This window comes from Ictalurus punctatus, chromosome 18, assembly GCF_001660625.3.
Source record: "Ictalurus punctatus breed USDA103 chromosome 18, Coco_2.0, whole genome shotgun sequence".
NCBI lineage: Eukaryota > Metazoa > Chordata > Actinopteri > Siluriformes > Ictaluridae > Ictalurus > Ictalurus punctatus.
In genome coordinates, this window is record NC_030433.2 from 18,218,278 (window position 1) to 18,238,482 (window position 20,205).

At 36.2% G+C, this 20,205-nt stretch overlaps 1 protein-coding gene across 1 annotated transcript in view; it reads right to left on the reverse strand.

The window, feature by feature from the left end:
- The window catches only part of myo7ab (myosin VIIAb), a 58,420-nt gene that overhangs the window by 24,970 nt on the left and 13,245 nt on the right, over positions 1–20,205 (reverse strand). The window contains exons 3-18 of the mRNA XM_017493562.3: positions 19,777–19,890; positions 19,509–19,661; positions 14,227–14,411; positions 13,195–13,316; positions 12,594–12,736; positions 10,905–11,018; positions 10,696–10,734; positions 9,706–9,820; positions 9,546–9,622; positions 7,186–7,305; positions 6,242–6,384; positions 5,947–6,157; positions 4,333–4,468; positions 2,655–2,761; positions 1,282–1,419; positions 583–741 (exon numbers count right to left, since the gene is read on the reverse strand). Coding sequence (XP_017349051.1) covers positions 583–741; positions 1,282–1,419; positions 2,655–2,761; positions 4,333–4,468; positions 5,947–6,157; positions 6,242–6,384; positions 7,186–7,305; positions 9,546–9,622; positions 9,706–9,820; positions 10,696–10,734; positions 10,905–11,018; positions 12,594–12,736; positions 13,195–13,316; positions 14,227–14,411; positions 19,509–19,661; positions 19,777–19,890 — 2,076 coding nt within the window. The remainder of the gene's footprint in view (positions 1–582; positions 742–1,281; positions 1,420–2,654; positions 2,762–4,332; positions 4,469–5,946; positions 6,158–6,241; positions 6,385–7,185; positions 7,306–9,545; positions 9,623–9,705; positions 9,821–10,695; positions 10,735–10,904; positions 11,019–12,593; positions 12,737–13,194; positions 13,317–14,226; positions 14,412–19,508; positions 19,662–19,776; positions 19,891–20,205) is intronic.

Consider the following 20,205-nt stretch of genomic DNA (forward strand, 5'->3'; position numbering starts at 1 on the left):
ATTTTTCTCTCTCTTGAAGTTAATAGGATTTAAAAAAACACAAAACACTGTTTTTCTTGTGTTGTAAATCTTACTGACTGTTACAAAGCACTAACACTGGAGACTCATTCCGTAAATGTTAAATCTTCTTACAGAAACGTTCACCAAATGGACATTGTTCTTTTTAAAAAAACAACAACAACAACACATTTTTAAATCTGTTTATGTGGAGTAACTGCCATACACATCCCTATAAGGGATGAGTTTATTAATATAATCCCGTGATTTAGAAAATGACTCAACACATATTAATCAGATTTGAAAATTCAGTAGAGTTGTGCTATAAGCTATATTAGTTGTGAGCCATGTCTATACGTTTCAAAGTCTCAGACATTATGTCTTAAGTACAGCACAAGGTAAGTATAGCTAATAACCAGGCTACTATATAACATGATATACTATGTATAACATGACATAATGCTCATGATCTATGTGGCTCGAGGTTATGTCTATTATTTGGAATTTACATGTTAGCATTCTTCAACCTGTAAGATCATTCATTCATTGTTTGACTCAATGTGCTATGCTGTCCTGTTGACCGACCTGTAAAGAGGCTGGTTTGGTCATCAGCATGAAGACCCTGTAACGGTCCACAAATTCAGCGAAGGTGTAGCGTATGGGATATCCGGCCCTGCGAATCCGAATGGTCTCCATCATTCCGGAATACCGCAGTTGCCGTACACACAACCCCCTATCAAATGACTGCACAGAAAAAAAGCAGACGTTAAAGTGATATCCAGCACAATTTCCCCCTTTTATCTCAAAACTAGTCAGTCATGTTTGGTGTCTGAAGTTTGCTTCTGTAGATTTGAACTGCTAATACAAGACTAGAGGTAGGAGAAGCATATGACTACCAGTTTAGCCTTGTGTTAACTCAAACTTAAAACCATGTGGAGCTGTTCAGTATCACAAATAGTCTTGAGAATATGATTTCTGATACTGGGGGACACTGTTGTCTCCATGGCAGTATCACTCATGTAGGAGGCATGGCCTAAAGCATAAAAGACAGCAAATCAGATAATAATATCATTCAATACAGACTGAAACTGTTTATATACAAATAGTGCATGATGCCAAACGGGTAGCTACTTTTCCTTACCCTTCCTTGTTAGCTACATTAGTTTTGAGGATTTAGCACACAATTAAGGATTCAAACTTTGTACATGAAACATGTCTTGGTCGATCGCCTACATCTGGAGTAAAGGAACAGGTCCAGACACAAATTTCTGGGCTCAGACTCACCATTGGAATTTTGAATTCGTTGGGTTTGATGCACCGCACAAAGAAGGGCTGACACGTGCTCAGAGTCCTCATGAGCATCTCCAGGGAGCGTTTAAACTGACTGCTCAGAGTCGGAGAACGCTTCCGAGTCTCCATACCCTGACCAAATACACACACACTCTGATTAACACTTGGGTAATCACAAGAGCGTGGCATCCTTGAGAAAGAGCTCACTACTGCAAATATATACCACAAACACACACACAGTTATGCACAAAACACAAACACAGCATATGCACAATCTTTCTAACTAAAAGTTTACAGGGTATATATTCACCTCAACCATTCCTGTCCTCCAAAGCATCCGTCTTTGTGTTATATAGAGCAACCTTTCATGTTTTTCTCTTCTCGTATTTGACTTTCTGTCTTTTACTGATATTGGACTCATTGAGTTTCTGTCTGTACTCTCTGCGTTTTGTGTTAGCATAATGAAGAAAAGACGCAGATACAGCATTTTTTTTTTTTTAAATAGCAGGTTTGGAGGTTTTATCCCCTCCTCTAGCTCACTCCATGCCAGGAAAGTCATATGCAAACTGAACTTCTGCTTAGCCAAGTATCTTGAACAGAACTGGCCACATTGCACTTGAACTAGAATCAGAACCATCTTTGCCTTTCTCACTTCCAGTCAATGACTAATATTTCCCCAGAATGCATCACCATACTGAATGCCACTGTTGGGTTTATTAAATCATGCTGCTACACTGCCAGAGCTGCTTTCCACTGAGAAATCGACCACAGGAATGAGTTTTGAGGGAAGGTGACCACTAAGAGAACATTGTACATTAATGGTGCAGAGATGGTGCAGAGGTGTTAGCAGAGAGGATGGGGAGCGTACAGAGACACACGACCACCTATTTACCTGCTGAGGAGACATGGTGGTCTGCACATAGCCACAGAGAAACTGAAGACAGAAAGAATGAGAGAGCAATGGAAAGACAGAGGGAATGAGAGAGAGAGAGAGAGAGAGAGAGAGAGAGAGAGAGAGAGAGAGAGAGAGAGAATTGACTGGTGTTAGAAGAATCTCGAAAGACAGAATAGACAGAGTCTCAGTCAAGAGAGATTAGCATTATCCAAAAAGCAGAGTATAACACCACCGTGTTGAAGGAGTGTTAGTGTATGAGACAGAGTGACTGCCAAAAACTAAAGAACCAGAGGTAAAAAAAAAAAAAAAAAAAAAAAAGAAGAAGAAAAAAAGTATATATTAAGCATGGAGAAATTTCACCAGCTAGTCAGAATAAACTCAGGCCTGACTGTGCTGTGAGTGATATGTTTCCAAAGTGGAGTTAATGGAGGCACATTAATGCAGGATAAATAGGGATCAAAAAGGGCATCACCATGGCGACATCAGCCTGAAAGATTTGTTTGATGAACTTGTTTTTGGAAGAGTGCACCAGCTGGATGATGTCACTGTGGAGACTGTCTCTGTTCTTCTCCAAAAAACCTGTTAAAATAGGAACAGACTCTCAAAACGGGCACTTGGGTGCATGTAAAAGGGTTAATACTGTTAATATACTGAATTATACTGTTAAAGATAATTAAAGATAATTAAATAAACACTATTTCACCATTAAAAATTATGTTTTTTTAATATTCAAGAAGGAATTAAAAGTAGCCTAGGAATATGTCATTATACACCACAGCGCTGTTGTATTCTGATTCTGATTGGTCAGAAGGAGTTGATTACATATATAAATGCACTTGCTCAAATACATTATGCTTTTTCCTATTGTAACAACTTACATAGGAACTTGTATGACAGAAGCTCCACATAAATGGATTAAAAAAGGGATGTTGAAGTGGTGAAGTTTCTTGTACGGAAACTTTACATGTGCAGTGCTGTGAAAAACTAGTTGCTATTTCCCAATTTCTTCTGCTTTTGCATATATCTCATATATATATATACATATCTTATATATATATATATAAAGGTGGTTGTTCCACAATAACTGTAACCAAATACTTATAAAAACTGGAGATCAGTCTTTCACTTACTTCTAGAACCTGCTCCTATGCTTTGGATCCTTGTCTTGCTGCAGAACCCAGCTGTACTTGAGTTTAAACTTATGGAATAAAGACCGGATATTCTCCTTTAGAATTTTCTGGTAGAGAGCAGAACTGTATTTTGTGTTTACTCAGGTTGCCTTGTCTGCCTCGTTTTGTCTTCGATTTTCTTTTAATTTCTGAAAATGTTTTGTTCGAGATATACACAAAAACAGAAGACATCAGGATGGGGCAAATACTTTTTGGAAGTATGGAAGGAGTCTCCAGTGTCAGTGCTTTGTAACAGTCAGAGGTAAAGATGTAACTTCTGGACAGAGAGGAGTTTTGGTTTCTTAGCAACATAACAAGTTGTGTATTTTATTTTTATTTTGTATTAACTTCAAGAGAAGGCAGGTGAGATGGTTGTTTCTACAACGAAAGTGATAACTTGTTTTGTGGACAATCTGCAACTATAACTATAAATGGATAAAAAGTATCATGTGTCGTTCTGGTAGAGAAAAGCAAAAAACCCTCTATGTTTGGACCTCGGACTTGACTCAAAATCCAAAGAGGAGTTGTTGAAACGTTCGGTTAGGGGTATCATGAATAAGTATGCGGAAGTGTAATTTAGGTCAAATTATCACAGCGCAAGCCAGCTAGTTAACATCTACAGTAGCATTTGTCACAGGTTGAATCAAGTAGGGTTTCAGTATCAGAGACCCCATTTGCATTGTCATATTCTTATTTAACTGTACCCAAACCTGTTTAAATATGCCACAACAGTCACAATTTAATGTAATATGGCTATTAGAATTATAGCTAGCTAGCACAGAAGGTAAAATTGTGGCTAAATATTTCTGGTTGCCATGGAGCTGACAAAATGTCAATTTAGCACTGTGTTATCTAAGCAAGAATAAATCAGCCACAACAGGATAACCAGTTAAAAATTAGTTCAGGCATTTTTTTTTTTTTAAGGACTATATTTAGCATGTATTTCACCTCAACAGAAGGATTAGTTAGCCTGTGAGGTACCTTTGGTTTCGTAGTAGACCACGCCTGCAAAGTGCTGAATGCCGAACTGGGTCTCGTGACTGTGCTTAGGGGGGACGTAGTTTGTGTTGAGTTTGTGCTGGGAGTTGAGTTTGTGCAGCATGGTGGCATCAGTTCCCTAAAAAAAACCCCACACAAACAGCAGGAACTCACACATCTACATCACACAGCTGTACCAAAGAGCCATTTGTGTAAAACTCAAAACATTTGAACAAAGCATGAAGCATGAGGAGTCTTTATTTATCACACCTCCACTCATGCTAACTTAATCACAGGAAATCCATCATGTGCCTTGTTAATCCCAACTACCACGCTAGGGAAGCTAAGCACTGACATCAATAATCATCACAGGGGCTTTAAAACATATACATGAATATTTTCCATATTGTAATTTGAATTTGCAATATGATGAGATGGTTTGTAAAGTAAAATTTGTTTTGCTTATAAAAGTAAGTATCATACACTCACACAAGCAGTTTATGTCAGTAAAACCAAGATAACGTGTAATGTTTTAAGAATATTTGAAGTATTGACATTAAGGGAAAATAAGCGATTTACATTATACCATTATGTCGAGGCATAAATTACACATAAACTACATTTGTATGAACAATGAATAATATTGACTGAATAACATTGTTATATAATTTCATTTAATAATATACAATTTATAGAGCAACAATACTTATAGTAATGTCATTTAGTTATATTCATTCATATTTATAGTAATAATGTATTAGTAACACAATACAATATTTAAATATGGATAAGTTATTTACAGATTTGTTTAAGATATTTGTAGAATACATTGATTCATAGATAGATAGATAGATAGATGTGTTTATACAGAACAGTGTGTAAGCAGTTTGTAATTCTTGAGTCATTAAACGTTTGACTTTAAGAATAATTTGTTTATGTATTCTAGTCGTGCATTGTTACAGAATATTTAAAATTTTATTGAACATCTTAGATTCCTTTTTATTGTCATGAAATTGATCTGGAAATGTTTTAAAACTATAAAGAGAGGAAGATTCGTTGTAAAAATCTAATCTATAGTATAGGAGGAAAATAATTGTAAAACCTTAAAAGCTAGGTACCGAAATAATTGTATAAACCAGAATACATAAAGCCAGAGAATGTACCACAATGATCACTATGACATAGTACACAGTACAATCCCTAGTGTTGAATTAACACCCAGTGTGTACATTTTGTGTCCAATGGACTTATATAAACAATGTAGGGTGTAAATTCAACACTCTGGGTATTAAATCAACACTGGTGATTTTGTTGTGTACAATTGAATATTAAGACAGTGAAGAAATATTATAAACTTAAATATAAAGATTTACTGTTGAATATTGACATCTTTCTCTGTGGACTCCGTTCAAAACATGTACTAGTGTGTCAAATTAAAAGCTATCTAAGCAAAATCCCATTAAAAGACGCGCTGAGTGATTCCTCTTGTGAATACTGACATAAGATGCTCATATACTGTATACCTCTGTATTGAAGTTGTTATGTACCTGTGGTTATGTAGTGTTAACTGATTTTTTTTAAGCTCCCATCCTGTCCCTGTGTCTGTTCCGTACTTACCTTGGGGAACCTGCTCTCCTCATCAATGAGCGAGATGATGTTCATAGGTTTGTTGGCGATCATATCCAACGCATCCTGATTATCCGTGAACTCGATGTGCAACCAGTTGATGTGCTCCAAGTTATACTCCTCCTGCTCCAGCTTGAAAACATGCTGCACGAAGAACTGCTGTAGGTTCTCATTGGCAAAGTTGATGCATAGCTGCTCAAAACTGGCCAAATAAACCAAACCAAATAGCAATTTGAGTGAGGAACAGAAGCTCAAACATCAACAGGGTAGAAAGAGTAATACACACCTGTTGATGGTGAAATTTTCAAATCCGAAGATATCGAGCAGCCCGATGGATCTGTAGATGACTTTGTCCTTAGTGGGCAAGGCTCTGTAGGTGGCAGCGTTGATTTTGTCCACTATCCACACAAATAACCTCCCATATATTCCCTAAAGAAGAAAGTGTCATAAGCTATTAGATCATCTTTTTAATTAATCACTCACAGATACTCATGTCACTGTTATTCATGTGGATTCTTAAGCTTTATACCACAGAGCTGTTGAATTCTTGAATCTGACTGGTCTGATGGGGTTGATATAAATCACAGGTTTATATTAATATGCTTGTTCTAATCATTTATCATTTTTATACATTTACACTGGGACTTGTCTGGTGGATGATCCAAATAATTTAAGTCCAACAATAAAATAAAATTTAAAAAATGTATTTTACGAAGAAAAACATATAGTTGTTGACATGGTGAAGTTTTCTGTGAGCAGTCTCCGGTGTGAGCGCTTTGTTACAGTCTTCAGAACTTTGCGCTTTCCGGTTTCTCAACAACATGACAAGTGACTTTTAATTTCAAGAAAGAGAAAAAAGAAGCTGGTGAGAGAATGACTGCTTATAGTTGCTATAACTTAAGTGAGAAAAGGAACAAACTAATTTCTGGGATGTTCCACAAAATCAAATGTACCTACAAATGGATAAAATGTACAAGGTGTCTTTCTTTAATAAATACATTAAAAAAAAAAAAAGTTGTAATCGTTGGCAAACTGCTGTGGTATAAGAGGAATAAAACACTTTAGGATGTGCTGTTATAGGAAAAGAACCAACTTCAAGGTGGTAACAGTAACTCCGCTTCATGCTGTTGATCGTTAGCTTATAACAAAATGCCTCACAGTGTTTTATTCCTGATGTGAGGTCAGAATTATGCTACAGAAAAAAGCAGTAGCAGGATGAAGGTCCCCAACCTTGACGAAAGCATCGCGTACATCAAATCCCTGGTCCACACTGAGCGGCGTGCATACGCTCTCTCCTCGGGTGATGAGTGTGCGTGTGGTCAAACATGTCATAACATCCTGAGGGTCCACCTAGGATCCACAGGCAAACAGAACTGATTACAATAAAAGTGTCATCTTTATTGGCCAATATTTTAGTACATAGAGAATTTATTGCTTAGAGAATGCAATGTTTTCTTTGGCATTTTCTTGATCTAATTTTGAAGGGAGCATCATATATACGATAGCTAGATAGCCTTCCAATTAGTGTTATGGACTCAGACACAGTCTCGTTGTTTAAGTCTAGGCTGAAATCATATTTGTTTAGTCAATTCATAGCTTTTTCTTAGGTAAAGGAGCAGATCTAGAGGGTTCATTGACATAGAGTGTTGTGGTGAACTGGGATGTTGTCAAATTAAAAATTTATAACCCTGAATGTATATATTTCTGTAAAGCTGCTTTGTGAAAATGTCCATTGTTAAAGGTGCTATACAAATAAAATTGAACTGAACTGAATTGAAAATTTTGGAAGTTTTTGTTTTTTATTTTTATTATTAAATAATATCCTTGTGGAAGTCTTGTTAAGAACCAACAGTTCAACAGAGAAGTATTCCAGAGATTGCTTTATCTAATAAGCAATGTAAGCACCCGGGCGTCTCCTAATAAGTTTTGAATTATGACTGTTGTCAACGAGGCTGGCTTGTGTGGGAAAAAGGAGCGCTGTTGGTCATTTGATTGTTTCATTATATGTCTTTGAAAAAGAACATATGTGTCTAGAGCAGAAAAAAGAAAAAGGGAGAAAAGGAACAAAATAAAGCTATAATTTGTACAGTGGTATCAGCAACATGTGCTTTTGTTTTGGCTATTACCAGAACAATGGAGGAAAAACTGGTATATTTAGAAAGGAAGTTCTAACAGAGTTCATACTGTGGCATCCAACCATCTGAGATCTCAAATTAGCCAGCGAGTAATTTATACAGTTTACACAATTTGCTTGGTTGATGGTTCTATCATACAGCCAGTAAACAGGATAGGAATTTAAATCCTTAACAAGACTGCTTGTTTAAGCATTTTGAGCAGCTCATGAGCATCTATCAATACTCACACATTTACACAAAATAATTATGATTTCTCTTATATTTGTAGGTTTTTAGATTTGGTTGCAATTTGTTTCACAATCACACCAACTAAACCTTGAGTCCTCTTTACAACTCATCAAGTTCAGTCCTCTTATTGTAGCCACACACACACACACACACACACACACACACACACACACACACACACACACACACACACACACACAATTCTTCACACAATTGTGCCTTTTACCACCAAGAGCAGATACACCACAACATTGTGTAAGGATGTGGACTCTGGATTCAGACTTTCACATGGCTGACTGTGAGAAGATGAAGAGCTGCAGACCAGCTGAGTGAAGGCTTTACCCACGCTGTGCTCACGCTCTAATAACACCATCTGAGTCTCACTAATGACTGCATTTATCTCCAACTCCTCTCTGCTCCTTTCCTCTATCAGCAATGAGAACTCCCTCCCACCAGGATAATCAGGGAGGCAAATCAGAGCAAGACAGTAAGAGGGAGAGGCGGAAAAAAAATCAGCCATGCAGGAGAAATATTATTCGTTTGAGTAATTCACAGATGTAGCTACGCACTGGTACTATACACACACACTCATTACACACACACACACACACACACACACACACACACACTCCGACAGTAGTTCTGCCAAACCACGGATTATTAATGTGACTGTTCCAATACATTATCGTTTCTATAGTAACAACTTACACAGGGACTTCATATCTTCACATGATCTAATAATGTTTTCTGTGAGGAGATATTTATGTCGCACTTTTGGAAGGAGTATCCAGTACAGGGATGTAAGTGAAAATGAAAACGTTCGGAATGAACAGATGTAAGTTCTAAACAGATATAAATGCAGAAACGAATAGGAGGTGCACAATATTATTAGAAAGTTTGTCAGAAAGATTCACACTGCGTCAGGTTAAGACGAGAGGTATGCATCAGGAAAAATGTCACATGAAAGGGAGATTTTTTTCTATCATATGGCTGTGTGGTCAGATATGCAGTTCTTGTTCATGTGTGAGTGCTTAGATATGAAGTTCGTGGCTGTGCGTGCGGTCAGATTCACAACATTATGGCTGATTGGTGTATATAGATAGATAGATAGATAGATAGATAGATAGATAGATAGATAGATAGATAGATAGATAAAGGATAATATAGATAGTACACATAGCGATACACAAAACACCATCATCCTCCTCATCTTCAGTCACCCCTCACCTCCAGCAGAGCTGCTGCTTTGGCCAGGTCAGACGAGCGCACAATTACACAAGCGTCCAGGTTTTTAATCATCCGAGCTGTGAATGAAGGAATAACACATTGATTAGCTATGCACAGCTGAGGTGATTTATTCACTGTTTTTTTGTGCACTGTGGCTTACCCTCGAAGCGCATGTTGCCCATGTGCAGGATGGCAGCCAGCAGCTTGGAGATCTCCCAGTTCTCTGTGTCTGTGAACATCAGGACCTTCATCGCTGACTGGATGCTGGAATACTCCTTCATGTAAAAATGCATCAAATGCAAATTCATTTAATAACTGTTTATGTATATATGAATGCATATATATAATATATATCCATCCACCCATCTTCTATACCGCTTATCCTTCCTTCACGGTCATGGGGGAACCTGGAGCCTATCCCAGGGAGCATGGGGCACAAGGCGGGGTACACTCTGGGCAGGGTGCCAATCCATCGCAGGGCACACTCACATACACATTCACACACCCATACACTACGGACACTCAGCTCAGTGTCAGGTTCTTGGCAATCTTCTTATAGCCTAGGCCATCTTTATGTAGAGCAACAATTCTTTTTTTCAGATCCTCAGAGAGTTCTTTGCCATGAGGTGCCATGTTGAACTTCCAGTGACCAGTATAAGGGAGCGTGAGAGCGATGACACCATATTTAACACACCTGCTCCCCATTCACACCTGAGACCTTGTAACACTAACAAGTCACATGACACCGGGGAGGGAAAATGGCTAATTGGGCCCAATTTGGACATTTTCACTTAGGGGTGTACTCACTTTTGTTGCCAGCGGTTTAGACATTACTGGCTGTGTGTTGAGTTATTTTGAGGGGACAGCAAATTTACACTGTTATACAAGCTGTACACTCACTACTTTACATTGTAGCAAAGTGTCATTTCTTCAGTGTTGTCTCATGAAATGATATAATCAAATATTTACAAAAATGTGAGGGTTGTACTCACTTTTGTGAGATACTGTATATATAGAATTAAATTTCATTCCAGTAGCTTGTTTTTACTGATTCAGTCACATGTACTCCATACTTCCAGGAAGTAATTCAATGCATCATCTCCATGGATAAAAGAGGATATAAACATCTTTCATCCAACACATCACTTACATTCATGTCATCCCGGCCTTCACACACCGTACAGTTGCCCTGCAGGACAGCCAAAGATGAGAGGACACAGTGGAGGACACAGTGGAGACAAGCAACATAATGTTTGTTATTCATAACGAAAATCATTCCACCTCCAAAAATGCAAGTTAAACAGTTTTAGCTACCAAAAGGAATCAGTGGTTTGATCTAATAAGACAGCAGTCTCTCACCATGGTCAGATAGGTGTAGTCTGAAGCCTGACCTAATCCCAGCTTAGTCTTCTGCTCTGGGTTCATACCCTGCAGCATGCAGTAGAAGACATGGTAGTTTCTCTCATCTGGAGCCTGTATAGAAAACTCTCTGAGCTTATAGTATCCCAGAACATATTGTTTTACATGTAAATATTCAAATAATCTACAACCCCAATTCCAAAAAAGTTGGGACGCTGTGTAAAATGTAAATAAAACCAATGCAGTGATTTGCAAATCTCATAAGCCCATATTTTATTCACAATAGAACATAAAAAACATGTCAAATGTTTAAACTGAGTAAAAGTACCATTTAAAGGAAAAAATAAGGTAATTTTGAATTTGAACACGTCTAAAAAAAGTTGGCCATGTTTACCACTGTGTAGCACCCCCTCTTCTTTTAACAACAGTTAAAAGAAACGGCCATCAAATTCAAAGTGACCTTATTTTTTTTTATTAAAATGGTACATTTCCTCAGTTTAAACTGATATGTTTTCTATGTTCTATTGTGAATAACATATGGGTTTATCATTGCATTCTGTTTTTATTTACATTTTACACAGTGTCCCAACTTTTTTGGAATCCATCTTCTACCGCTTACTCCTTTACAGGGTCACGGGGGAACCTGGAGCCTATCCCAGGGAGCATCGGGCACAAGGCAGGGTACACCCTGGACAGGGTGCCAGTCCATCGCAGGGCACTACTCATATACATTTTTTTTATAGTTCTATAAATAGGCATGATATGCAAGTTGGAAACACTTGCATCCATGTCCAAAGAACAGGCAACTGTCTTTTTCTATAGTGTTAATTGACATTCTTTACTGTTACTCTAGATATATACTAGCAGTTAACTATCTAGCTTGTTTGTACAATTTGACACTCAATATTCGAGTGTCGATTTTATTGTATAATAATGCTCAGTTCTGTTTGGTCAGAAGGTGCTGATTTTCTTAATTTCCAATAACAGCAGCTCTGTTAGTAGTGCTGTCTGCACTGTGTGTGTGTGTGTGTGTGTGTGTGTGTGTGTGTGTGTGTGTGTGTGTGTGTGTGTATATATATATATATTATATATATATATATATATATATATATATATATATATGTGTGTGTGTGTGTGTGTGTGTGTGTGTGTATATATATATATATATATGTATATATATATATATATATGTATATATATACATATATATACATATATATACACACACACAGCCTCTGTTTCTCTGTATGTAGGTACAGTATATATACATTGTCCAATTAAAGTACAATTACACTAAAAAAGAGAGAAATCATGAAAGCAGTCTGTTGTCTTTAAATGTGTGTGTGTGTGTGTGTGTGTGTGTGTGTGTGTGTGTGTGTGTGTGTGTGTGTGTGTGTTTAATAATTTGCCCGACATTATTCTTATTATTGGCAACGATGAGACCTCATGATATAAATGCATTGCTCAGCCCTAATTGTTTCATTGTTGAGCTGTAGGGAGAATTGAACCCTCTAATCTAAAACAACAACCAGTCATCACCGGGCAGCAGTGGCTTTACAGTAATATACTGTCATCAATATGTTAATATACTATTACTTTAATACTGTAAATAAACATTACAGTATGGATGCTGTAAATATGAATTATAGGAAGTAGAAATTAAAAGTGTAGTTGATCTCCTTGTCTTACCTGTCTGCAAACTCTTGACTTCTCCAGCAGGTACTGCTCTATCTTCGCCCCCTCGATGGCTCCTTTCTTGTTAAAGTGAATATCGATGTACTTCCCAAACCGACTGGAGTTATCATTGCGTATGGTTTTTGCGTTCCCGAAAGCTGTACAAGAACAAAAACGACTTCTCCTGAATTTACTTCAATAACAATACACCTCTTTCACGGAGGGAGAATTTTTATTGAGGTTTTTGTCAACTTAAAAAAAAAAATACAATGGCGGGGACCTGCTGCGTTACTTGTCTTAATGCATAATTATGTTCAAATTTTGAGAAATAATCTGTGATAAATGGAACGCATTTTGTCACAGTCATTAGGCAAACGTTACTTGGTAGACATATTGGGAGCAGACGCATGCTAATGAATTCCAATGAGAATCGTCTCCCATAAGGAGATCTGAACAGCAGGCTGATGTCGCTTTAGACAGATAGAGCAAATCTCTGAATAACGCTCCATCATGAGCCTGTCTCACTTCTACACAGCACTAAATAGGCATGCTGACTACCACTGATTTTGTACGATCCTCGTATCAAAATAAAAGGGAGAATAATGTTCTTTCTGACCTTCTAGAATGGGGGTGGCCTCCAAGACCTGCTGCTCGATCCACGAGTGCTGTCCACTGATAGAAGCCAGGAACTGCAGGATCAACTTGGTGCTCTCAGTTTTTCCTGCTCCAGACTCGCCACTTGGGAGGACAACACATGAACAAATCACACACACGTTGCCTTCAGTAAAAACACACACACACACACACACACACACACACACACACACACACACACACACACATATTCTTGCACCACAACAGAATACAGAATCATCCTGTGCAAAAGTTTACACCCCCATGGCTCTTAATGCATCGTGTTGCCTTCTTGAGCACCAGTGAATGTTTGCACCTTATGTAATAGTTGTGTACGAGTCCCTCAGTTGTCCTAAGTGTGAAAAGATGGATCTCAACATCATATAGCCACTGTTGGAAAGGCATCAAATATGCAGAAGATGCTGGAAAAGCAAAGAATGTGCAGGACCTGGAGGATTTTTCTGAAGAACAGTGGGCAGTTTAACTGCTCAGGACAAACAAGGGACTCATGAACAACTCTCACAAAACATAAAAACAGTCGTTGATCATTCATAAATATTTTCGTTCAAATTGCTTAATGAATGAATGTATTTACTAATGTTTAGTAATGTAGTAAAAAGATCTAGAAGTTATCTTATTTAGTAAAGTATGTATTGCTTGATTATAAATAGTTTACAACCAAATCTTAAAGTAAAGTGTCACAGTCATATGTTATTCTGCCTGTTTTAAAAAAGAAAAAGCTTAAGAAAAGTTTGTTAGATGCCTGCAGGTCTTGCCATTTAATATCACAGGGTACATGTATAGAATCTTGTATAGAATTTTTTAAATCATGGAATATTATAGAAAGCAGTACCTGACAGTAAACTACTGTCAGTATGTGAAATACAGTAACTCATTAGCTTATGTAAAGGCAAATTACTATTATTTCATTGTGGTTTACATTTACATTATTTTAACCATGGTGCAAGGATTTTACTTAGAGATTCATTAAGTATTTGTACAATGCAGTGAGTACCTGATGATGCAGCACTGGTCCTTGTTGTTCCTCTGCATGTTGAAGTAGCAGTTATCAGCAATGCTGAAGATGTGTGGGGGCATTTTACCAATCTTTTTATTAGTGTACAGGCGGATGTGGTCTGCTGTGTAGATGGGCAGCAGCTGGTAGGGGTTCACTGCCACCAGGATCGACCCTGTGTACGTCTGAAATGTCAAAGTGTATAATGTGTATATTAGGTGTCTATGGGGTACATACTGTAGGTAACATAGTAATAAATAAGTAGTAATAAATTCTAAATAATAATAAGTAATAATATATTTTGTGAAATGCATTGCTTACCTGTAGTGCAACCAGAATTTAAGTTGTGAGTAATATTATTATTATTTATTTTTGAATAAAAAACAAGCATGAGTATTATGGAGACAAAATGAAAATTTCATAGCGCAACAAAGCCATGCATTTGCTGTGACAAAAAAATGTTTTACTCTCTAAAATGTGAGAAAAAAAGGATATGCTATGATCTTTACTTTAAATATACACACTTTAGTGCATTCTAAAATTAATTAATTTAAATATTGTAGTTCATGTATTTGAAAACATTTCTATGATTCATCTGAAGTCATTACAAGACTTATATTGCAGTTTTATTTAAAAAAAAAAAAACAAAAACAAACAAACAAAAAAAAAACTCAACATACATCTTACATACTTCTTAAATTCTTAATGACCTGGGCATGAACGTATTTTAATGTTATTATCACGTTAATGTTATAACGTCACTGCTGTTAAAATGTAAAATAAATAAATAAATACATACATATGACAACTTTAAGCTTTTTCTCTATTATTTGCATTGATTGATTGATTGATTGATTGATTGATTGATTGATTAAGTTCTTTCAGACTTATCAGTGTCATAGTATACAGATGTATCCTTTAAGAATGCGCATTTTTTCACACAGAATTTAAATTCATTTGTTGCGTTTCACACAATAACCACCAGATGGCGCATGGAACAATATACTGTAGCTGAACACAGTAAAATAAAAATGGAATGTGTGGTTGAATGGTTCACATAAAAATATTACGTTTCTCATCAAAACTTATGATAAACTTAATTTAAACAAGTTTCGTATTACAATAATAAAATATAAAGTGAGCGTGATCGAGTCTCATAGTACAGGTACAATAACTATAGTATTTAAGTTAAGGACATTGTGTGTGCATGATAGGATAGTGCAGCGGTAATATGCAAGTTTGCAATACCAGCGAACAAGGTTCATGCCCCAGATAAAACTAGCTGTTACAGAAGTAACTAAATGCATAAATTCTACTTTAAATTTAAAACTCTGACAGCGTACTTTCAGTTGATGGATGCCCCATTTATGTTTTTGATGAGCTGCAGAGATATTCAAGACAACTATATTATATATTTTTAATTTAATATATAAAATTGTTTTATTCACAAGTGTCATGTTTATTAACAAGTGTCATAATGAATTTTTATTCGATATGTAGAATAATTGGATCAAATCAAGCAATGTCTAGAAATAGGTGCATTTTTATAGCTTACCATTTAATTTTCCAGTTTAACTTTTATTTAACTGTAGATAAAAAAATAAATAAAGGAATTCTTTGTAACATTATTTTACAATGACAGAAATCACAGACTATTTCAAATGCAAAAAGTTTAACTAGCTTACCATATGGATTAATTAACTAGCAACGTTTACCCAATGTACGGATATATAGAAGACTTTAAGCATAGAAATGTGAAAGTACAAATCAGTACAAGTATGTTTATATGCATACTTGAAAAATAAGTATGCATACTAGAATTTGAAGTATGCATACATAAAATTCTAGTGTGCATATTTAAAAATAAGTATGCATGCCAAAAGTTAAATATACTTACTTAAAAATAAGTTTGCAAAATAAATATACTCACAAAATCCAGTATGTTTTTAATTCAAAACATTTGATCTATGTCTGTAAGTCTCAGGGGTAAAAGTAATATTCAGGACATGGGGAAGCTCTACTTTTTTCATGGCTGCCAAGAACATGGGGAACAGTAATGTTACCTGCATGTGTTATAGTCACACTGATATCATGGAAATGTAATTAAAACTATTTCATTGCACATGTTTCTGTTTCAAGGGTTTCATAAAATAAATAAATAAATAAATAAATAAATAAATAAATAAATAAATAAATAAAAAACCTAGTTAGTGGTTAGGTTTATTGGTCAGACCTTAGATGTTTACTATTCCTTATATGTCAGTCTGAGCATCAGAATCATGCTGAAACAATTCATTCAATCATCTACATATTTTTCCTGGTCAGAGTCACGGTAGTCTCACGAGTCAGACTTTTAGTTAAACCATTAAGTGGCATGATTTCAAGAGGTGGGAGAAAACTGGAGAACCTGTAGGAAACCCACACAGGCCCAGGAGGATCCGTGAAACTCTGCAAAAGTGACCACAGTTCAGAATTGAACCAGCAACCCACGGAACATGAAGTAACATCATTATCCATTATTCCAACTCACCACCGCAGCTGGTGCAAGCTAATGTTTAACTAGCTTACTATATGGATTAATTAACTAAGCAACATTTACCTAATTTACTGATACATAGAAGTATTTAAGCAAAGAAATATGAAAGTACAAATCAGTAAACATAAGTACAAATACTAAACCATAAGTATGCAAAATAAGTATGCTTTTTTAAAAGTTGTACACAAATTAAGTATGGACAAAAAGTTTATATATAGTATGCATACTTAAAATTCTAGTATGCATACTTATTGTTTAAGTGTGCATACTTGAAAAATAAGTATGCATACTAGAATTTTAAGTATGCATGCAAATATTTAAATATACATACTTAAAATCAGTTTGCAAAATAAATACAGTAAAAGTTATGCATACATTTATGGTTGAAGAAAATAGCTGTTATTAAGATGTACTGCAAGGTTACAATAATTGAATGGCAACTCTGCTGCCAGGATTTTACTGTACAATTGACAGGAAGTATTTTTACTGTACATTTGGATCCTGGGGATGCAGCACTGGTGTTTGTTGTTGTTTATATAGCTTTGAGTTAATATGAATTATGATTTAAAATATGTTCCAATAGAATAGATCAAGGAAAAAAAAATTTTCCGTTCACAATATTTACACATTTGACTTTATATGCAACATAATAATAATAATAATAATAATAATAATAATAATAATAATAATAATAATAATAATAATTTTGTAAAACATTTCTCAACAGGTGTTGGTTGCAATGTAAAGAGTATTTCTAGGGGAAACTTTAAAATAAAAATTTGGCTCAGTGGTAAAAGGCTCTGGGTTATTGATCAGAAGGTCATGAGTTCAAGTCCCAGCACTGCCAAGCTGCCATTTTGGGGCCCTTAAATATGGTTTTCATTTTACATTTATATAAAATTATATTATTATATAAAAATAAATAATTATTATGTTATACTGTTGCTGTTTCAGTTGTTGTTTGTTGTGGAGGGTTTGTCTCCTCTTCAGGAGGTAAAATACATGCCCAATTGGGTTAAGGTCTGGTGATTGACTTGACTAATATAAAACACTGTTCTCCCTGAAATCCTTTGTTGAGTGGGCAGTTTGTTTTGGATCATTGTCTTGCTGCATGATGGACGTTCCTCCCAATTAGATTGGATGCATTTCTCTGTAAATTAACAGGCAGAACATTTCTGTAGATTATGAACTCATTCTGCTGCAACCATCATGAGTTATATCATCAATAAAGATTAGCGAGCCTGTTCCAGAAGCAGCCATGCAAGCCCAAGCCATAACACTACCTCCACCATACTTGACCGATGAGCTTGTATGTTTTGGATCATGAGCAGATCCTTTCTTTCTCCACACTTTTCCTTGGCTGACCTGTTTTATGTCTGTTTGTTAGTACACCAGTGGTTTCTTTCTTGTTCAGGACATTCCAAATTATTGTATTGGATATGCCCAATGTTTGTGCAATGCCTCTGATTGATTTTCCCTCTGCTCAGAGCTATCTAACAGGACAAACTTGTCTAACAAGAAACACCTGTCAGTTACATGTTCCAGTATTTTTACTCACCTACAAATTGTATGGTCTGATCCAAAAAGTTCTATGTTTATGTCATTTAACACATTTACATATAAATACCAGAAAATAAAATCTGTAATTCTAAACCCTCTTCCCATATACATCTTTCGATTTCAAACCCAAATGTCTTCAGTCTACAACAAAAAGAAATTAATTGGCCTTGCTGTTCCAATATTTTCAGAGGGGACTATATAATATTCGACCTTTATAAACATATGCTATGAAAATCACCTCTCAGCTCTGTACTAATAATACATGCCATATAATGTAGTATACAAGAGGATAGAAATTCAGCTAACAGAGCAGAATGTGAATTTTCCACTTGTCTATTTAAGTTGTCTATCGAAACCATTAGATAAATAAACACATGACGAATGAACTTCTTTAAAAGATTGATACTTACTGCAAAGTATTGATCTTACTAGTATCCACTCAAAAAAAAGAAGATATTTAGCCTTGACATAACACAATTTAAATTAGGTTAAGGCACAGCTCAAAGTCAGTCAGGGTCATGTTGTCCTCCATCAAGTATTTCAGTGGTGTAAATGGCTGACGGGGATACGGGAGTGAACCAAGAGGAAAAGGTCATATTCTAGCAAAACTGGCTGATCTGAGCAAGAAAGAAGAACAGCTAATGCCTAAAATGAACAATACTTGGTGCACTGTGTACAGCATATGCCACTTTTATTACCAATCTGTGCATCTGTGCATCAATAAGAAGGAGAAACATTACATCAAGTGGCTTGTAGGATTAAGAGTGATATCATGGACAAAACGATGATATGATGATAAAGTAAATCATTTTACTAAACGGACTAAAGTCAGTTGTATCCCCTTCAGCCAGAATTACAGCAGCTCTGGCTGCATTTCAAATCACAAGTTTATAATAATGCACTCAGTCTAGTTATATCTTCTGTAGTAACTTGTTCACTGGGACTCGGATGGTGGATGCCCCACATAAACAGATTAAAAACATGCTGTTGTTTAACAAAGAATTGATATTGTGAAGTTTTCTGTAAGGAGACTATTATTTCACATTTAGGTAATGAGTCTCCAGTGTCAGCGTTTTGTAATTGTTGGAAGACTGCTGTGGTTAAAGAGGAGTGAAACACACCAGAATGTGCAGTTAAAAGCATGCCCCCAAGCGTTTTATTCAATATTAAGAAACTGTACACTCACATATATGACTCTCTCATTGTAGCGAATGAAGAGGTTTCGGAGAATGCCGGCTTCATTCAGGTCTCCCAGGCGAATCATATCCTCCACGCCGTGGATGGAGGTCGGGTGCATGGGCTTTATGTTTGTGGCATTCTGAGGAGAGATCCAGTGCTCCTGCACACAAACATAATACACTCGCACTGCAGCATCATTCACACTGAAAGTCAAGTGACGAAAAGCAGGGCACTCTTTAGGCGTGGTGTTTGTCATTGTCTTATTAAACACTCACCTGACCCTCATCATCCAAGACCTGGATCAGGCCCGAGTCGCAGAGCTTGACTACAGCTCCAACTGGAACATCGAACGGCTTGCCTGTCTTGAAATCCAACCAGACATAATCCCCCTGTAGGGACAAAAAAATTTAATCAATCAATGACTCAATAAATGAAACCACTATGACATATCTAGCACCTTTCCTTTCACACAGAGAACACAGCTATGTTTTAGCTACAATTTGAAGAAAAATAACATCTCTTCTTAATAAAAATAATGCATGGCCATGATTTTGTAAGGCGAGGGAAAGAAATCATTCATGTATGGGAACGAGATTAGATTCTTGTTACAACACCTCGAGCAGCACTGAAACAAAACAAATAATATAACACCAACCAAACCTACACATAATATAATAATAATAATAATAATGATAATAATAATA